Source organism: Manis javanica, chromosome 9, assembly GCF_040802235.1.
Source record: "Manis javanica isolate MJ-LG chromosome 9, MJ_LKY, whole genome shotgun sequence".
NCBI classification, from domain to species: Eukaryota; Metazoa; Chordata; class Mammalia; order Pholidota; family Manidae; genus Manis; species Manis javanica.
In genome coordinates, this window is record NC_133164.1 from 1,958,062 (window position 1) to 1,978,482 (window position 20,421).

The 20,421-nt window shown below is 53.9% G+C and overlaps 1 protein-coding gene and 1 long non-coding RNA gene across 8 annotated transcripts in view; one reads left to right on the forward strand and one right to left on the reverse strand.

Annotated features, from left to right (window-relative positions):
* Positions 1–2,691, reverse strand: part of ARHGEF7 (Rho guanine nucleotide exchange factor 7) — a 126,647-nt gene extending 123,956 nt beyond the window's left edge. For 2 of the 7 annotated variants that reach the window (XR_012120961.1, XM_073212349.1), the window contains exon 1: positions 2,257–2,688. Coding sequence is in view for 5 of the 7 variants with exons in the window: in XM_073212349.1 (XP_073068450.1) it covers positions 2,257–2,421 (165 nt within the window). In the remaining 2 variants the exon portion in view is untranslated. Of the gene's footprint in view, positions 1–2,256 lie in introns of all 7 variants that reach the window. The other 5 variants (XM_037024781.2, XM_037024780.2, XM_037024783.2 and 2 more) reach the window with 4 other exon arrangements.
* Positions 2,299–20,421, forward strand: part of LOC108390734 (uncharacterized) — a 33,333-nt gene continuing 15,210 nt past the window's right edge. Inside the window, exon 1 of the long non-coding RNA XR_005063061.2 lies at positions 2,299–2,383. This is a non-coding gene — a long non-coding RNA (uncharacterized lncRNA). The remainder of the gene's footprint in view (positions 2,384–20,421) is intronic.

Sequence of the window (20,421 nt, forward strand, 5' to 3'; positions counted from 1 at the left end):
AGGACACGTGTCCTCAATAAGAGGCAGATGAGAAATCTGAGCAACCCCAAAGCTTTCTTACTTCTGTGCCATCCCGTCTAACGGCCCATTTTAAGTTCACTGTGAATTCGCAGATGTTAAGTTGCAGGCCGCTTATACCCTGTTCTCCGGCTGTCCGTGTGTCCACGTGGCAAACTGGGTAAAGTTAAGATCCTTTCGATCCCATATACATATTCAGTTGTTTCCAAATGTTCCTTTTTAAGGAAAAACAACCTCAGACTAACATTCCCACACTTGAGTGGAAGCTGCTGAGCATACACTCTGTGGCATGGACTGTTTCTGATGTGTGCGTGCAAACATGGGAAAGCTTAAATAACTCGGCGTAGGTAATGAGAAAAGCTCGTGAAACTTCTGAAACTCAGGGGCAGCAAATGGCTAACACTTCACTCCAAAAGCCTACCCTTGTGCCACAAAGAATCAGTAGGTCTGCCACTTGCTATCTTCACGTGAACCCTTCACTGTGGTCACCTTAGCCAAAAACAAACCCGGCGGGGCCTAGTGGGGCAGCGGCAGCGGCATCAGGAATTCCCAATGTCTGAAGTCTGAGCATATGTCAGGTTGTTTCAGTTTGGCTTCTGCAAGCTGAACATGGTATGCATTTCTTTGTTCTAGAGATGAAAGGAATGCTACAGTTTTCCAAGGAAATCTTTCTAGAATTTCAGGGAAAAAGAGTGAAGTCCACGATCAATATTAGCACAGTTCATATGCCAAATAGCATGCGTGTTTTTACCCGGACGGCATATGAAGTTTCTAAAAACTTTACTCTTAGAAATGGAATGGTATTTTACATAAGCCTATTCTGGTAAACTTAGCATGTGTTTTCAATGCTTTTCAACATCTGTCTTTTATTACCAGAGGCCCTGTTACCCAGATGAGAAAAAAGTATTTTGAGTGCCTTGAAAGTTAGATCCCGCTTTTTCCTGTCTTAAATCATAATTTTATCGTGATATCAGGTTCATTCACAAGCTACATTTTTATTTCCTTGATAGGCAAGCGCTATTCACTCTAAAATACAGATCGTTTTCAAAAATACGTTCCAAGTAACAAAAACTCCTAAAACTGGTATGCATGCGAAATTCGTATTAAATACAGTATTTTCTGACCATTAAAACAGAGCGCCAAAACATATACAAACTTATGAGTAAGACTAAAGATTTTACTTTCTCAAGTCACTTAATTAACATTTTGTTTAGCAGATTGTCACTGTGCGTTGGGGCCAATACATCCCCATTTTAAAAAGTAAAGTCTTTCCTAATTATGGTGCACTTCAAGTTCTACATTTAACATCTTTTAAGTAATTGTTGATCATAAGATTGCGTACTGGCCAAAAATAACTGAGATAAGGTTGTAGTGTTTTTGAAATATTGGGATGTGTCTGTTTTAAGCGCGCTTCTATCCCCACGCCCCTGCTGTGTCAGCTGGCGAGAAACAAGGCAAACTTTAATCACTCACAGAAATGCGGGTCAAGGTTCGCACCCCAGCCCCGGGAAGAGCCGCAGTCACGAAGCAGGGTGTGCAGGACTAGAGTCTGTTCAAGATCAGGTATGAACCTAAAATGAAATCTGCAATTTTACACCAGCCTTCAGGAATGCCAGGGCTTTGCAGCCCTGTTCGCCACCCTCTGAGCTTGGAGACGTGAGGAATTCTTTCGTGGGGAGGACAGCAAATCCTTTCGCATCCCGGACCTCGGCCATTGCTGAATGCATCTTTTAAACACGCACAGCCATTGGTCCATTACGCAGAGGGTGAAACTCTCATACAACCCCACCGACAAAACTGTCCAAACAAAGCCTCGGGGCAGCCGTGCGCGGCGCCGGAGCGCGGCGTTCCGCCTGGTCACGGAGGGGGGCGGCTCCACCTCAGGGCGCAGTGGCGCCGAGCCGGGCGTTCCCCTTCGCCCCGGCCACCCCGCTCGCTCCCCTCGAACGCGCCCCAGGCCCCCTCCCCAGCCCGCGCCGCGCACAATGGCGCCCCGAGCTCCCGCCGCCGGTCCCCGCGCCTCCAACGCGCCCCCCGTTCCCGGGTCCGCGCACAAAGGAGGCGCGTGGGCTCCTCCGCGCCTCGCGCTCCCCGGCCCGCGCGGCCACCAGTGCCGGCGCCAGCGACCCCGCGCATCCCAGGCCGCGGCTGGCGCAAGACGGGGCTCAGGCCTCCAGGGCGGGCGCCCAGCTCCCCAGGCGCGTCCGCCGAGGGGCCGCGGGCCGGGGCCGCACTTACTTTCTCGATGGTCCCGGGCAGCAGGCGCTCCAGCAGCCTGCAGAGGACCACCCCATCCTTCAGGGACGCCTGCAGGAAGCCCTCCGGGTCCGAGATGGTTTTCTTGGGCGACTCCAGCACCCCCAAGGTAATGAGCCACGTAACGGTCTGCTCGGCCGAATTCATAGCGGCGGCGCGCCCGGCCTCCCCGCGCCGCGAGCCCGTCTCGGCGCCGTTCACCTCGGAGCGGCCGCGGCCCGGCCGGCTGCGCCCCGCGCCCCCTCCCCCCGCTCGCCCATGGAGGGGCCGGCGACGGCGATTGGCTCGGGCGGCGCCGCGGTCCAGCCGGCTCGCGCTCCCTCGCGTGCGTCCTGGCCGGCTGTCAAGTGCCTTTTCATTAGCTGCACATGAACCTGCGGCGGCCGCCCGGCGCCGCCCCCGCCGCCGCCTCCCGGCTCCCCGCCGCCGCCGATGACATCACTGCGCGGAGAAGAAAAGACGCGGCGCGGAGCGGCCCCGCGCCCGGGCCCGCCGCCGTGCGCCCCCGCCGCCGTGCCCCCGTGCGCCCGCCCCCGCCGCTGCGCGCCCATCCCCGCCGTGAGCCCCGCGCGCGAGCCGCTGTGCGCGCGCGTCCCCACCTGCGCCGCCGGCGGGGGCTCCCCAAGGGCGCCGGTGACCTCCCGGAGGCGACGGCCCGCGGCCGGGCACCCGCAGGCCGCGCGCTCCGAACCGATTGCGCCCCGCGGGCCCACGCGCAGCCCCCTCCTCTCGCTCTCCCGTCCCTTCCGCCGCCCTCTCTCCTCGGGGCCTCGGAACCCTATTTGTATTTCTTTAATTCATGAATGTTCAAAGTGTTAAGTGCTTCCCAGAATGCTCTTTCTATTTTTGCCAGTTATATTTGGGGTGGGGGGGTGGGGGGGGCTTGTCGCCGCTACCTTGCCAGCCAGCCAATAATTACAGAACACAAATGATAATTAAATCTGTAACCAGATGGGCCTCGTTCGGGGAGGATTTGATTTTCCGGCTGGGATCCACGGGGACGCAGAGGCCCCGGAGTGGAGTGCGCGGCGGTGTCACGCGTGCCCCCTACTGGGAGGCCGGTTCCCGCGCCCGTGACCTCCAAGTCCAGAAACCTTGGAGCAACTCCGCTGAGTTGATTAGAGACGTTTCAAACAGTGCGGAGAGGAAGGTCTGAAAACAGCAGGGCCTGAGCTGAGTGTCAGACGGTGGGGAAGGAAGGCCTGAGAACTGCCCTGTCCAAACAGGCCACTTGGCCCAACGCACTGGGGCAAGAGGTGCTGGGTGGGCCGCGGAGGTGTGGACGCATGCGGGCAGGGCCCTCAGGGGTCCAACTGTTGGGCAGCAAACAAGCTTCTCCAACACGTGATGCTGACGCGCGTATGTGCTCACCAAGGCAGGTGCCTCCTGTTAGAAGAGGTGTGAAGGAGATTCCCTGGCACGTGCATGTCCATTTTCTGCATCCACAGCCCCTCCGTGTGTCCTCTCTTGCTCCCAGGACTGCCCACCGCCCTTGAAGGCAGCACTAGCGGTCACTTGCAGAGAGCTCACTGTGTGCCCGGCATGTATGTTAATAGTTAATGACAAAGGCCGGAAACCATATGAAACCTCAAAAACAGGCTTAACTCACCTGCATCCCCCAGAGCATTTCTGCAGTGGTGAGGTGCAGCTATTTCCAGCTCTGATCTAAGGGCTAAACTTTCTTGCTAAAGGTAAACACCGAGTAATCCAAAGAGCCATGTGGACTCTGGTTCAGGAGGGCCTAGGGTGGGTGATGGCAGCTACCATTCCCTGAGCTCACAGCGTCTGCCCAGTGCTCACTCCCTGCCTTCTGTCACACCATCAGTACTACCATCCTAAGTTTCTTTGTCCCCATTGTCACACGTCCAACAAGCAGTAGAGATAGGTCTCAAACCCAGGCTCTGTGACTCCAGGACTTGACACCTCACCATTTGCCAGACCACTTCCGCTACATGCTTTCTAGGAAACAGGGTAGTTAGCAGTTGTACCAAGGTCTGAGCCCAAAGACTAAGTGACTGACCCAGGGCAGTTAGCTGCTGAGATTCCTGTTTACTCTCATTACTGCTCAATTGGGGGGATATGCCAGAGTGCCATTACGATTTCAAGTTCCCTTAAATTAGGTCTGGGGCATATAATCTGGGGAACAAGAGTAAGATTCAGTCGATACAATCAAGTGGTCCTGAAGAAAGGCAGCCCCAGGGAGTGGCCGTAGGTGACTGGTGAAACTGGCAGCCCGTGGTTGCCCGAAGGAAGACTCACAGCTCACCTACTATAACTGGTCTTAGAATGAACATTTAAATGCTGTAGAGATGCCAGTGATACTCTTTTATCATGGATGCACATTAATTTCAAAATGGCTTATTTAGAAGGGATTCATTCTAGAAAGAAACACTGTTCAAAGCAGGTGTTTTCAGGTGTTCGAGCTGTTTTAATATCCAAAGTAGACAGTTTGCTAAACTTAAACCATTTCGCCAAGACCCTCCCACCCAAGGACACATGCCATGGAGAGCTCACTGCTCTCTGCCAGGCCTTTCTATGGACGCCCTCTGACTCGCCTCGGTGTGCGTGTGGACTGGCTCTCAACGCAGGCTTGGAAGATGATGGCAGCTTCGTGCCAGCTTGGCTGCCTGGTGATGGGGCACCTGATGGCCACGTTCCAGGGCACTGTGAAGGGAGCCCCTGCAGCCCCAAACCAGTAAGCACCAAAGCGCAGGTGAACTGGTTAGCTTCTTGGTGCTTGGAGGACCATCTTACAAAAATGTTAAAATCGCCCCCAGCCCAAAGGCGGACAGGCAGATGGCTATTTACCTAGCAATGGGTGGCAGTCTCTTCCTGTAGTGTTGCTTGTATGAGCTGGACCATCTTCTAGACTGAGAACTGCAGTAAGCCGCCACCCCAAGGGCTCTCTGTCATTCACGGTACTCACCTTAGCAAACAGTGACCTATTCATTTGGCATAAATATGGCCCAATGCTAAAAAACTAAAGATGAAGGCAGGACAGTACTGTATTAACATATGTGGCTGAAAAATCACTCAGGGTCAGAGGCCGTTTTACCAACACGGTGCGTTATGAAACATAACATGATGCGGAGGCCCTTGCCCTTCTTCAGGTCTCTGCAGAGCCCACAACCCGGGAGCAGATTGCCCACTCGGCAGTGACGGCAGGGAGGAGATGGGAGCAAGGGTGTGACAGGCAGCACCGGGCACTGCCCTGGGGCCTCAGAGCAGCAGGGCAGAGCAAGTCCCAGGCTCCACCCACCAGCCTGGGGTTCCTCCGTCCACCCCCACCCCCATGACGGAGGGCCTGCCCCGCGGTGGCCTCTCGTGCCACAGAGCCTGAAGTTGTGGGAGCAGAAAGCACCAGTCCCACCCCACGGGAGGAGGGCCTGAGCCTACTGCTACCCGTTGGTGCCTGGACACTGCCTTTAGCCACTGGGGGCACCACACCACATAAAAGCCATCGGCTCAGCGCCCGTGCCGCATCTGGGAGGACAGGTCCCCAGCCCTGCAGGGTGTCACCACCAAGCTGGCTTCCGCAGGTCTCTGTCCGGTGAGATGAACTGCTTTCTCCTCGCAGGGCTGCAGAGCTCCGATGCAATCAACCTGCCACCAAGATGTCACCCTGTCAGCAGCTTGGAATCTGCCTCTACAGTGGGAACCTAGGCCAGCCTTGGTGACAGGGAGCTCACGCTGTAGGACCTCGGCACACGCCAGCCCTGCCACCATGGCGCACTGTCCATGGCCCACTGTGCAGAGCACCAGGATGGCAGGAAAAGCCTGGGCCACTGCCCTTGGTGACAGGTGCCACCGCGGGCCTCGGTGATACTCTTTGCCAACATGGGACTCAACACCCACAGGCTTGTGTCGTGCCCGCAGGGCCCCGCACAGGCCCCACCTTGCCTTCTTGGAGCCACTCATCCCTCCTTGCCCCTTCCGGCCCCCAGACAAGGGGCCCAGCCAGCCACTGCATCACGGGTGCGAGCTGAGGAATACTGGGAATCCGGCCAGCCGAGGCAGGTGATGTGGAGGGCTGGGCATTCATGTGCATGGCTTGTCTGTGCCCACCCAACACTTCCGTCCCCAGGGAGCAGATGCAGTGCCAGCTCTGTCTGACCACTGGGCTCCTCCCCAGTGGCTGCCTTTGGAGGCAGCCCTCACTAGGGCAGTCCAGTGGCCTCCGAGGAAGTGCCACCCTCTGGCTCTGGGGTCTAGTGTGATCACCTGCCCCTCCTCACACTCTGCCCAGGCTGCTCCCCGGGTAACAAGACCAAGGGCTGCTCTGAACGCCTAGACGTGAGTCCTGAGATGGAGGCACCGTCAGATCCCAGCCCCTCTGCCTGCCCTCCGCCCCCTGCCGCCCTCCTGCCAGGCAGCTCCGCAGACACCTGGGGCTCTCCTGATGAGTAGGGCTGCTCTGTGGCAGCCTGTGAGACTTGGCCAGTCACTGGTCTACAGGCAGTGAGGGGAGGCCATGACCATCCACCCCCCGTGGGGCCTTTGCACAGCACCCACACAGAAGGCTGTACTTCTGTAGCCAAGGAGAGGGACCTTCTGTCTTGGCTTGAGAGATCAGGGCATCAGGCACCCAAGTTCTCAAAACCTCCACCCAGCGCCCCCTTCTGGGTCTCAGGGACCCCCACACCATCATGGTGCTCTGTGGCTGGCCAGCTGAAGGAGGCCGGCCCGGGCGGTGCTCTCAGCCGCTGTGCAGACTGGCCCCGTCTGCAGCAAGCCTGGGCCTTCTGGCTGTGGGGATGTACGGCCCTTTACATGCTGCCCTGCAGCCACGGCCTTCAGGCCCACAGCGGCCTCCACTCGTCAGCTCCTGGAATCACCCTTCAGGTCCCCTACGGCAGTTAGCAGAAGTCGGCAGGTCCCAGCCCTATCGCCACCGCCCCCGTCCTCGGGCAGCAGAGGGGCTGCTAAGCCAGTGGTCCCCTCGCACCTGCTGGGCATCCCATGGCACAGGTGAGAGTTATAGTCACTGTGGGGCATCAGGGCAGCATCACCACTTCCTGTAGCACCTGTAATGGTCTCGCTGATGGTTAATGTTATGTGTCAACTTGAGAGGGCCACAGGGTGCCCTGATATTTGGTCAGATGTGATTCTGGGTGTGTCCATGAGGGTGTTTTGGGGTGAGACTAACATCTGGCTCAGGACACTAAAGCAGATGGCTCTTTCCTGTATGGTGGGCCTCACCCAATCAGCTGGAGGCCTGAATAGATCAAAAACATCAACCGCCCCCCGAGTTAAGGGATGGTTCTCCAGCAGGTGCCTTCAGACTGGAGCACCAGCTCCCTCTGGGTCACCAGCCCGCAGGCCCACCTGCAGACTGGACTTCCCAGCCCCCACAGTCAAGTGAGCCGATCGCTTATAATAGGCCTCTCTGCACACGCCCAGTTCTCTCTGTCTCTCTGGAGAACCGTGATGACATACATCCCAGGGCTGGGCAGTCCGGCCGGCGAGAATGTGACCTGAGATTCCCTCCCTGGGTGTCTGCTTCCAAGGCCACCCCTGAAGCCTACTGACTGGTTCAGTACCCCAAATACAGACCCCGAGGCAGGGCTTCAGTGTGGGTGGCGTATTCAGGAGGTGAGAACGAGCAGCTCATGGGAGGAACCAGCGGGGGGAGGCGGGCAAAGCGTGCATAAATGAGCAGGCAACCCATGCAGGGACTCCGGGTGCCGTCCCTCTGGGAGATGTAAACAACTGGGAGATGTGAACAACAGAAAAGCCTCCCTCCGTCTGGAGAATCCCAGATCAGGGTGTCGGGAGGTTGGTCCCTTCCTGAGGCCATGAGGGGGGGCCCATCCCAGTCCTCTCTCCCCATTTGGGAGTGGCTGGCCATCCTTGACCTTCCCTCCTCAGCTGTAGTGCATCACTCTGACCTCTGCATTGGTCTCCAGTGGCCTTGTGTCCCTTTCTGTGTCAGCGCCATGTGTCCCCTTACTAATAGGACACCAGTCACCAGATAGGGCCCATCCTCATCCAGATCGACCTCATCTTAACTTGGTTACATCTTATTTCCAAATAAGGTCACACCCACAGGTACTAGGAGTCAGTAAGTAAACGTCGTTTGGGGAGACACAATTCAGCTCACAAGAGGGCCCTTTGAGAAACCATCAGACCCTGCCTAGAAGCATCCCCCAGGGAAGGGAGGCCAGCTTCCTGTCACATCACATCAGAGTGAGTGTGAAATCTCAGGATGTCTGTGATGCCCAGACCATCCGTGGTCCTGCTGTCACCCCAGTCTGTCCATTCCAATTTCACCATCATCACCCGTGTGTGCCAGCAGCTGTCAGTGATTCCCCACCAGGTTCGACGTTCCATCTGGAATTGCCATAGCATGACAGACCCTCATTCCCTACCTGCTGGAATTCTGGCTGCATGGTGCCCTGAAATGCAGTTCCCACAGCAAGCAAGATAAACACTCATATTTTCTGTGCTTCATGAGCTGGTGTGTGTATCCTTTAGAAAATACCAAAAATTTAAGTGTCATTATGAATTCATGGATTTTGGAAAGCATATTTGGTGCATCTCAATATCTGCCACTTGCTAGTTTCTCTTTCTTGCACTGGGGAGATGTTTCTCCATGAGTCTCCCACATTTCTGAGTATCTAAAGAGGTAAGGACAGCTTTTGTTCTGACTCTTTTCAAGAGTATTTGGCATAAACATCCTTCAAAGATAGAGACATTGTGCCCTCCTGGCAGAGGGCAAATTTGCTTGCTGACCCACAGACTAAAAATAATGTCTCCTCTGTGACGAAGTGCGGGCAGGTTTGCAGTGCCTTTAAAGTCGGGGTTTGCTCAGCCCAGGACTCCTCATCTGTGACCCAAACCACTGTGTGCACACCTGCCCCCAGGCCCACCCGGACATCGCCTGGACTTGGGAGCACGGAGCTCTGGTGTGAGTCCCAGGCCCAGGCTGCCTGCTGGGCCAGGAGCCAAACGGCCCTCTGTGCCCTCTGCCGGCATCCACGCAGCCCTGGCTGACTCTGCTGGCCTTCCCAGGGGCAGAAGCTGCCTAGAACCTTTGCTCATTCCCCAAGATGAACCGTCAGGTTATTTCTCAGCGTGGCTTTCCCCGTCCATGAGCTCTACTAGAAAGCACTTCTTTCCCATCTCCTCCAAGGGGATCTGTAATTTCCATTTTGATTGCATCTTCAACCAAATCTTTATCTGAACTGTGTTTCTCAATTACCAAGAAGTTGAGACTTCACTGGCCATTCATTGTGATCAGGCTACTGAGCCTATGAATCTCTGCTTTTCAAAATATGCTAGGATTTTTAAATGTTCCATGAGCATATGAAAAAAATGCATATACTTGTTTAAGACATTATATGTTTACATTTATTACGTTAGGTTTTTGTGCATTTTCACAAAGAACTTTTTAATTCAAAATAATTTTGGAACAATAGGTTTTAAAAGTAAGAGCTCCCATACAGCCTCAGCCGAGCTTCCTTCAATGATAATGTCTCACTTAACCAGAGTACCTTTCAGAGCAAGGAACTCGACATCGGTGTGATACTGTTAATCAAACCACGAACATCGTTTGCATCTCACAGGCTCTGGCATGCACTTTCTTTGTGCATTTCACAAAATCCATCATGCGTGTGGCCTGTGGGTCAGGCTGCCCATCGGCACGGCAAACGCCCCTGGTGCTGCCCCTCAGGGGCCACCCGGTGCCCCGCTGAGCTCTCAGGTTTTCCCCCACCTTTTCCATCTGTAGGATGTGTCCAGTTCTCAAAGTCACAAGTGTGACATCGTTTCTCCTAAGTTTCAAATCATTAAGTATATGCTTTTCATGCTTAGGTTAATGGAACACATATCTTTTTCACAAATTATGACTTCAGTCAACTCACGCTCATCTCTCTCCTGATTGCTTCTTTTATTCTGAATTTCAGCTAGTCTGAATGCAAAGTTGTATTTTTCCATCCCCTTTTTTCACCTGTGTAGCTCTTTGTCCATATCCTTATTTGCAGCCTTTCTTCACCATTTTGTTTTAAGCTAGATTGTGCAAAAACTGTTTTTGAAGCCCCTTTGACAATGTTTTTTTATTCGAAAAAAGTCCATTCACAGTTTTGTGTACTGACTGACATAATTAACTTTGTTCTTTTTACTTTACATAAATCGTTAATTATTTTACATTGCTTTCCATTTTCCTTTTGTGTTTTTCAAATTGCTTTGTTTTGGGAAAAAAGGTTTTGCTCAAATTGTTCTTCATTCCATTTTTCTATACGTTTTCTGAAATTTTTAAATTGCATCACCATTTTCTATTTAATAATGGTTGTCTTTCCTTTCTTGGCTTACAGTGAGGCAGATATCCCCACTTTTAAAGCCGAGCTGCCGTGACACCAGCGAGGTGGGTCTGTGGACACTCCGCCCCTCCCTCACCCTCCTCCCCGGTCAGCTCCGTCCTCCAGACAGACCACGGGCGCCTTCTCCGCTTGCTCTACCCCAACTCCTGTCTTTTTAATCGTTATTTTAGTTTTAAACTATTATTAATATTTCGTTTGTAGAATACACTGTCTTTCACAGGAGCTTTAATTTAGCACTTGTGTTACACACACACAGACACATGTGTGTGCATGTCTGTGTATTTCTGTTCACCACCAATTCTATATCCCTTCTACACCTCAGGGTGGTGTGCTGGTGGTATTGAGTCTCAGATATTTACCTCTGATAAACGACTGTATTTCATCTGTTTGTAAAAATGCTGTCATCACCGCTAGCTTGTGGTAGCTTGGCTGGGCGGGTCCAATATAATTAGCCAGCGTGTGCGCACATGTGTGTCGGGGTACGATCGGGGCATGTGCACACGTGTGTCATCACTCTTGCCTAGAACCGGACCAGCTTTTTCAAACCCCTGGTTCCCACCTGCCTTGTGCTGAGGGAGACTTTCTTCGGTTACTTGTATTCAGTACTTTTTTCACATGCTGGACCCTCTGTTGCTTTCCTGTTCGTTCCTCTGGATGTCCCCTCCTTTTCCCTCGTGGTTTCTGTCTCCACGGTGTTACTCCGTGTGTGGAAGCATGTTTTCCGTTTACGCTCCGCCCAGTAACTTGGGTGAAGTTCTTCCCCACTGAGTCCGCAGCTGACTTTTTCTGTGAGCTGTAGGAAGTCGTTTTTTGTGTTGCATTTAGAACTCCTGAAGTGTGTTTATAGTTTTAGGAAAGAAAGTATATTTTGAGAGGGAAAATACTGCTCTTCGCCATCAAGGGGATCAAGGGATTCATGGTAGTTAAAAATATCGTTCCATAATTTTATGGCCCAAACAGAGGGAAGCAGAGATCAGGAGACCTGGCCTTGGTGGCCCCATCTTATTCTGTCTCAGGCAGTATCCCTGCTGCAGGGACCCTCCACTCCGGCCCCTTGTTTCCCTCTTCCCAGATCACGTACGTGGCCTGATTCCTGTGGGCAGGCGCTCTTCTGCCCAGTCCCCTCCGAGGGTCCCTCCCCTCCTCTGCCGACAAGTCCCGCCTCCCTCCCCCAGTCCGGGCCCCACATTCCCTGCCTTTAGAAAGCTCTCCTCGCCCCTCGGTCCCATTCACCTCAGGCCACTGTCCTGTGGCCCCTCCCCATCGCGGGGTCCTCACCTGATCGCCGTGGCCCTGAGTGACACTGCCACCAGTTCATGGGCATGGGAGGCATCTTTAGGTGGTGCACAGGGGAGTTCCTGGCCCTAGAGACTCACAGGGCTGCCCAAAGGCCCCCGCAGCAGGGATTCCTAGCCAGAGCATGAACAGGCTCAGAGATGGCTTTCCACGCTGGTTCTGAGCAGTGTTGGGGCTGGGAAGCCCTTGGAGAATGTGAGGGGGCCTGAGGCTGTCCTCCGAGGCACAGTGCTCCGGAGGCTCGGGGGTCCCAGGAAGGTGCCCTGGGCCTCATGCACACGAAGACCCTGCAGGCTCCAGAGCAGCAGTGGGCAAAAGATGCACAATTCTAACGCATTTGCTGGCCGATCAACCTGCTTTACAAAAAGCAACAGGCATTTGAGGATTAAACTATTCTGGTAATTTTTGTTTGTGTAAATCACAATGAGGCAGACAAGGCCTTAGGAAACAAAACGTCTGCACGTCTCCCTCACTCCGTGACCAAGAGCGTGGCGCCCGCCCCGGCCAGGACCGTGCAGAACAACAGAGCCGGAGCCAGGCGCCCGCTGGCGTGTCGTGGCGCCTGACGGACATCGGCGTCAAGAGTGAGCCCTGCTTCCACGTTTCTTTAAAATGCCCATGGGTTTTTCTTGCCTATATTCCCTGAAAAACTTTAAAATGATTTTCCACTGGAGAAGTACTTTTTGAGAAAGAAGAGAAGAGGATACCAACAAATAAATATTTGGCAACATAATTAGGTGCCTGTCCTGTCTCATACTGGGGCGCAGAGTCAACTGACATGCAACCTTGCTGCATTGTAAATGGCTTCATCCATTTGGAGGTAAAGTCTGCTTCCAAAGGGAAATATGTTTAATTGCTCCATTTTCTGCTCTTTTGACCTATTCCAGGGAAAAAGTACATCAGATGAATTGTAGGTTTGTTTAATTGGAACCCAATTTTTAGAAGCCACAGATTGTTGAAAACAGAGATGCCCCTTAGGGGACAAGGCCTGTGTGCTTGTCCAAGTACTGAATGTGGCTAAGGTTCTGCCTGGGCCTTAGGCAGACCAGCCTCAGGCTGCACTGGGGTACCCTGGGCCCCAGGAAACTGAGTGAGGGGAAGGCAGCAGAGTGAAATGTGGGTTCAGAGCAGAGCTAAGAAAATCAGGGCTGGAGTCACAAGCCCAGGAGGAAAGTCCTTAGTAGGAAGGATTCAGAGCAGAGCGGGAAGGGATGGGAAAAGGAGGCTGCGCAGAGAGGGTTCTAGCAACATGGTGTGGGATGCCAGGTACCTTCAATGCAAGACAAGATGATAGAGAAGTCAAGTGCAAGGACATGGACATACATCAAATGGAGAAAAATATATATACATACACGACTTCAAAGCAGTGTTGTTCATTAATGCGGGAAAGCGGAATGTGTTCAGACCATTGGGAAAGACTTGGTACAGGGTAGTGACTTTAAGGATCATGGTAAAATCAGGAAGGCGGTCAACATGCAGGGTGTAAAGTAAGTCCATGTAAACTGAGAATTACTTATCCACAGCTGTCATTGAACACCAGCAGAAGGGCAGGGGGGCTCACTGTCAGGGGCTGAGAATCATGGGGGTTTTGCTTCCTAACACCATTCTGGTGCACTCCTACCCATCTGGGAGGTTGGAAGACAACACTGGGCTTCCCAGGTCACGATGGCAGCTCTCAAGAGCATGTGGATACAGAACTGACATGCATAATTCCCCCTAGGGTACAGCGGGTTATGGTGCCAGGGCCCTGCACAGGGCGGTTAGGTCTCCTGTGGCAACACGGGAGGGTGTGGGCAGGAGGGGAGGCCAGGCTCCCATCTGCTTGCTGGCCTGTGCCCGCCCAGCACAGACTGCTTGCTCCAGTCTCCCCCACCACCACCTTCCTGGATCAGCTGTGTCCTCAGAGCCCCTGGGTGGCCGCAGCCGGGTGCCCCCCGGGGGTCCAGGCCCTGTTTCCCCAAGGCCAGCCCCGACTCTCATCCTGAAAGCCCGGCCTCTCCCTGGCACCTCCCAGCCCTGGCAGGAGGTGCAACCTCAGCGTCCCTCAGCCCTGGGGGCCTCCAATACCCCTCTGATATTCCTCTGTCCAAACCCCCAGTGAGGCTTCTAAGGCCTGGGACTCCGGCTGACCCAGGGCGGAACACGCAGGCCAAGCCAGGGCAGGCGGGTGGATGCGAAGACCAGGGAAACCTGCAGGCGAAACTAGGAGTCAAAAATAAGGGGGTGGGGTGACCAGCACACGACAAAAATCACTAAGCAAGAGGGTGAAGCAAGAGTGCCAGAAAGGGTATTAGAGAAAAAAGTTACTCCTGACACTCGTCAGGGCCGGAAGGCACTGGCACCGGGGAGAGGCTACCACCAGGGGGCTTGCAGGGCAGGAAAGGGCAGACCTGGGCCCCAGAACAGGGAGACAGCGGAGGTCCAGTGGAGACAAGTCCCAAGGACACACATCAGGGGCAGGGCGGTTCTTGCGCAGGGCCAGCCAGTGAGGGAGGAGGCGCCGATCTCAGCATTGGCGGGTGCCACTGAATGGACCCACGGGTTCTGCTGCAGCAGGACAAAAAGGGCCAAGGGCAAAGCCCAAGGTCAGAGGTGGTCCCAAAGAGGGCTCACAGCGTGCTGCTCAGGTTTAGTCCAAGGAAACGCAAGGTGCGCTCCTGGCGGCGGGCAGCAGCCAGGAGACACCCCGAGTGATGGGGACTCACCCGATGAGGGACGGGAGCCAGGAGGCACACAGGCTCCACCCAAACCGCTCCGAGAAATCGGGCAGGAACAGCCTCACTCTCCCTTCTCTTCCAGGAGCCGTCACTGCAAGTGTTTCTTCACTGCAAACCTTTCTGCACATTGGGCACCTGTTCTGTTCATCCCGTGCCTAATCCTCTAATCCTGTGACAGGTTAGCCAAGAAATCTGAGGCTGCTGCGTCCCGAGCGGCCAAGGAGGCCGCGACCCTGGTCGCACCGAGCCCCAGGGAGGAGGCCAGCATCAGCCCAGCCCGGCCAGCTGCTGGGTGGGCATTCTTACCCTCCGATGTCTCCTCAGGATTCCTGGAGGACGGTCGCGCCTCTGGGGGCCCGTCACAGGCAGCAGAGGCTGTCCCCTGGCCCAGAGTGAAGGGAAATGGGGGACCCACCCCTGTGCGTTTCTGGACAGGGTTTTAGTGGGAATGCTCACCTCCCTGGGGTCACTGTCCCCTAAGAGCTGGGGGTGGGGGGTGACAGAACCTGAGATGGAGGACATGTCGGCTACAGCATCCGTGGCCATCAAATCAAATCTCGGCACTTTGAAAAAATTGTGTTGATGGTACAGGCAGGCAGCACCCCACGCTGCCCTCGGGAACAGCTGACGCTCAGCGCGCGCCCCGGCCAGCAGCAGCTGCTCACTCACAGGTGCTTGACACCCCCCTGCCTTCAGGGGGGCTACTAAAGAGAACACAGCATAAAATGAGGCACTGGGCACTCCAAGGCAGAGGTTCTGCCAGCCCATCCTCATTACCCACCTACAGGCAAAACTAGAGAAGGCCCATTTTTTATGTGGGGACCTGGGCAGTGAGGAGGGTGCCTTGTTTGGAAGGCGTGCCTCACGACCCAAGCAAGATGGGAACTCGGGCACCACTCAGAGCAGCACGCAGCTCCTGGGGCTGGTGGGGTGCAGTGCAGGTCCCCACACAGCCATGGCCGCTTTGGAAACAGCTGGCGCCTGGGTGTGAGGGACAAGGAGCATTCATGTCCCCCCAGGGCTAGAGGACCCTGATTCCAGACGTGGGTGTCCCTGAAAGGGCTGCCTCCTCCTCGGGGGACTGAGGTTACCCCAGACCAAAAGCAGGGTCGGGGCGGCCCTGACACTCAGGGTCCAGCTGCAGTCCGGTCTGTGCTCAGCAGGGACCAGCAGAGGGGGGTCCCCGCAGGGCTGGCTCAGGAGGACCCGCGGGCCACACCCCGCATGGAGACTGGACCACCCGCCCCCGCCCCCTGCAGGCAGGGCCTTTCCTCACCCCGCAGCCCTGCGGAGGGGGGGCAGCATGGCCACTGCGGTGGCAGGGGTGCCGAGAGGAGGTCCAAGAGGGGACTAGCAAATGCCCAGGTCAAGGCTGGAACTGGGCTGGGGAGGAGGGAAGTCAAGAAATGAGTGAGAAATGAAAGCTTAATGTGAGAATAGGCTGGGGAGGGGAGGGGGATACCGAAAAAAAAATGAGATTCTTTGTTAATACCTGAGAGTGGCCAGAAAAGCCAGACTTGGGCCCCAGATCCCCTCCAGGGCATTTCTGGGGGGCCCACAAAAAGCCAACAGAGCTGCTGAAGTGGGCTGTGGACAGAATAAAGGCCCTTTGTTTTCATCCTCCTGCGGCTCACTAATAAGCTGCAGACACTTTCCTGTGGCACACCTGGGGCGGAGCAGGCTGGCCACGAGGGCTGGCCACTCCCGCGCTCAGGCAGTGCCGTCTGCCCTTCCCCTGCAGGCCGCCCAACACAGGGACACTTGTAGCAGGAAGCTGGGCCCCATGACCGCTGTATTTTTCTGACTCAGGTTAATCAGTGGCGTTCTGAGTGTAGACCTCACTTCAGCTTCGGTTCATTTGAACCAACCTATTCCTACACACGGCCCAGTTCTAGTTTCTGGTCCTGCAAAGGTTGGGTCCAAACGCCATTTCTACAGATCAGTTACCACCTTGTGGCGAGACAGCTCCGCCTCACCCACCCCTTGTTTCTTCTCCCCATCAGTGCAGCGCTGACCCGGGCTTTGTGGTTCAACCACACACCACACCGCGTGCTGAAGGCGGCGACACAAGCAGAGCCCATCCCCTGCCCGCTCTGGCCTCCCTGCTGCTTGCCGGTTACCCAGGGGACTGGGGTGCTTCACGGGCCTGACAGAATCTGTCGCCATGAGCTCGGAAGGGCGGCCTCATCACTGTCCACCTCCGGGCTGGTGATCTGGGAGCATGGGAGGCCAGTGGGGATGAGGCCCAGGGAAGACGGCGGGGCGTGCAGGCTTGGGCACGGACCCGGGGCCAGAGACCCGTCCTCGGTCGTCTCAACCTGTTTCATTCCATGCCACAGTTGCCGCAGCTTCTGACCAAGCTAACAGGATGGATGAAAGTACTGACCAACTCGTCAGCTCAGTAATTTTTCTGTTATGTAGAAAAAACTCAAGCTCTTTGGAGAGTTCCCATCACCGGGATACACCAGCGCTGAGATGTGCACACACATTGTTCACAGGAAGCGTTTGTCAGTGACCCAGACTCACAGAGTAAGACTTCAGATTCATTCTCATGGGCACATTAAAACTATTCTCCCTGCACTTGTGTTTCTTACATTTTAATAACTTTTTAATGTTCTGTCCTCAAATTTACAGTTGCAAAACAATAGAAAAGTTCAGCACAGGTGCATTTACAACCGTCCTGAGACCAGGGGCCGCCGGGCCGGCTGTTTGAGAATGAGGAGCATATCGCAGGCCGCGAGCCAGGTGACTGAAGGGCATGACACCTGCCCCGTCACAGGCCTGAAATACAGCCACCATGCCAGTTATAAGCTAGGGTTTAAAGCAGTGATTTTTCAAATATTTCTACCCATGAAAAATGATTGTAGCCTTGCATATTTTTAATTTGGTATCCAAAGGTTTATTTGTAAGTTAAAATAGTTGCAAAGGATATAATTTCCAGTGTACTATAAACACTGACTTAAAAATAAACTCACATCACTCCCTTAGCTATCTGTATCCAGTGGAATCTATAAACCATAAAAATTTCACACCCATCATTATTGATTAAAAAATGTACTGACAAGTTCTTTGAAAATCTATAATTTTTCATTTTACTTTTTTCCCTTAAAATTGTATCTTGGACATACTTTCTCCACAGTGTTTATCTCAATGTCATATACTTTTGGGAGGATTTTTATTCACCACTCTAGCAAACTTCTCTGTAGACAGAACACATATATAAATAGAAAATACAAATTTTTAATGTGATAAAGTGTCAAAACACTTAGATTGTTGTCATTATCATTTTGTCAATTCACAATTTTTATACCAGTTCTTAAAACTGAGTATTAAATGCAAAAGTAATTCTGGAAGTAATGATTTTGATGAGATGGATGGGGCTGTTGAAAGTCCGCTGCGCAGTGTCCTGCACCCGGGAGGCCTGTGAGGGGTGGGAGGCCACATCCCCACCCAGTGGACTGCCAGGCCTACAAGTTCACATGCAGCCTTGATGTCTGTGAGCTCACACGCCCCAGAGGCCACGAGCTCCCCTGTCTTCAGCAGGTCCCCTCTCCTAGTGGGAAAGCCTGCCCACCCACCTGGTCTCCCCCCACCCCAGGCTGGAGCAGCTGCACCCCACCTGGTCTTCAGCCTGCTGGGTTCACCTCCCTGCCTGCCCAGGAACTATTCAAACCAGACAGTCATGTCCTCCGTCGGGGGCCAGGGTCCCCCACCGCTCTTTACCACACAGCCTGCCCCTCTTGGCCCCATGGCTTGTTCTGCTCCCGAGTGCAGCCCCCTGTGGCCTCGCCTGACACGCCCTCCCCTGGGCTGGGGCGTCTGGGCTCATGAGCCGCTGTCAGTGTGTCCCTGCTCAGGGCAGGGGTCCTCTCCCCACCAACAAGGCCTCAAGGAGGGGCCAGCACGCCCTGGAAACTGCCCTGGGAATCGTCACAAAAGGTGGCAGTGCCTCCGCAGGGCTAGGCATTCAAGCCTGTATTGTTCCATATCCTGACATGTATAAGTCTCGTTTTCTCATGCTTGAACTGTCCCCTGGGGGGCCAGAGAATAGTCCCCAAACAGCTGCACGACCGCCCTCCCATGAGAGAAGCACATGCCCTCCGCCACGGAGTGAGGCGTCCCTGCTGCATCCTGTGTGCGGCCCCTACTCTCTCAGTGGCCGAATCATTGAGTTGAGCCCATGACAACCTCCTAGTAAGGAATGCAGTTTTATCCCTTTTTAAATTTTACCAGTACAGGTGCTGAGACACCTTGTTCACAGAAAGGAACAGTAACAGGGGAGTTATGTGCCAAAAATAACTTGGGTTGAATGGACAGATTCCTTGAAAGACTGACACGAACAAAACCCGTTCAGGAAGAAACCGTCCAGACAGCCCCATGTCTATTAATACCCTGAATCAGAGTGGGAATCTCCAAACGAGGAGAGAAAGGCCCAGCAGCACGATTAGATTCTTAACCCCGGAACGTAAACTGGCGCAGCCCCTGCAGAAGACAGCACAGTGATACCTCGGAATTACACAGTCTCCAGGTATCTGACCAGCAGCCCCAGTCCCGGGCATGCGCCCAGAAGGATGCAAATCAAGGAACTCAGGTCTTGTGCCCCCGCGTGCACAGCAGCACTGCTCACGAGAGCCTCAAGGGGAAGACGACCCGAGGGGCCGCTGACGGGTGCTGGGTAACCAGTATGTGGCCCATCCATGCAATGGGGTTTTCCATCCTTAGAAAGGAAGGACATCCTGGCACAGGTCACAGCATGGATGGACGCTGGGAACCGCAAGCTAAGCTAAGCTACAGTAAGCTGTCCTAACGATGTGCTACTACCCTTTGCACGCTCTCCTCCCCCATGCCCATCACTCTCTGATTTCACTGTCAAACAGCATTGAAAAGATGTTGGAGTCGTGACCCACTGATCACCTCTGGACCGAGGTGATAGCGACGTTGCTGAGCTTGAGAAGCTGGTTCTGCTGTGGGGGCGGGACTATCTCTGCCCCAAGCCTGACGCCCAGCTAGGGCTTGGAGGCTAATCACTGCAGCGGTTCAAGGTCATGTGGGCTTAATATAGGTGAGAATGAAGAATTTCATTCACAACACCTTTCACAGATCAAGATGAGACCTCCCTGATTTGAAAGTGACTTAAGGTTTCCAGTAGAATATTCTCTGTCTGCACTCTACTGCGTGCTTGTCATCTACACAGTTCCTGTATCTTCATTACTCTTTTCTTAGTATCTAGCTGAAGTTACACTATTTGGAAAACCCTTGAAAAACTATATTCAAGGACCATAATAGTTTCACAATAAAAAATAGATTATGAAAGCAAATGTTGGTGAGGATGTGGAACGACAGAAAGTCCCAAGGGCAGCCAGTGGGAGGGTATAGGGTACAACCTTTCCAGAAACCTATTTAGCAGCATCTCCTGAAGCTTAATATGTGCATATGACCTAGCAGTTCCACCCCTAAATATACATCTCTCAGAAAGGCGTACATGCATGCACTAAAAGTCACGTGCAAGCATGTTCAGTACACCATCACTCCTACTGGCTCCGACTGGTAGCAGCCCGAATGCCTGCTATTGGCAGGATACACAGACGAATGTGGTCTGGTCATACTGCAGAACCCTACATGGCAAAGACCTGTGACACACACAGCACGTGTATGACGCTTCACTCTGGACACAATCTCATGAACATAATGCTGAGCAAAAGGATCAAACATTATATAATTCAACCACATAAAGTCTAAAAACAGCTAAAGTAACCGGTGATGAAGCAGGTCAGAAGAGTACTAGCTCTAAGGAGGGATCATGGTTGCAAGGCATG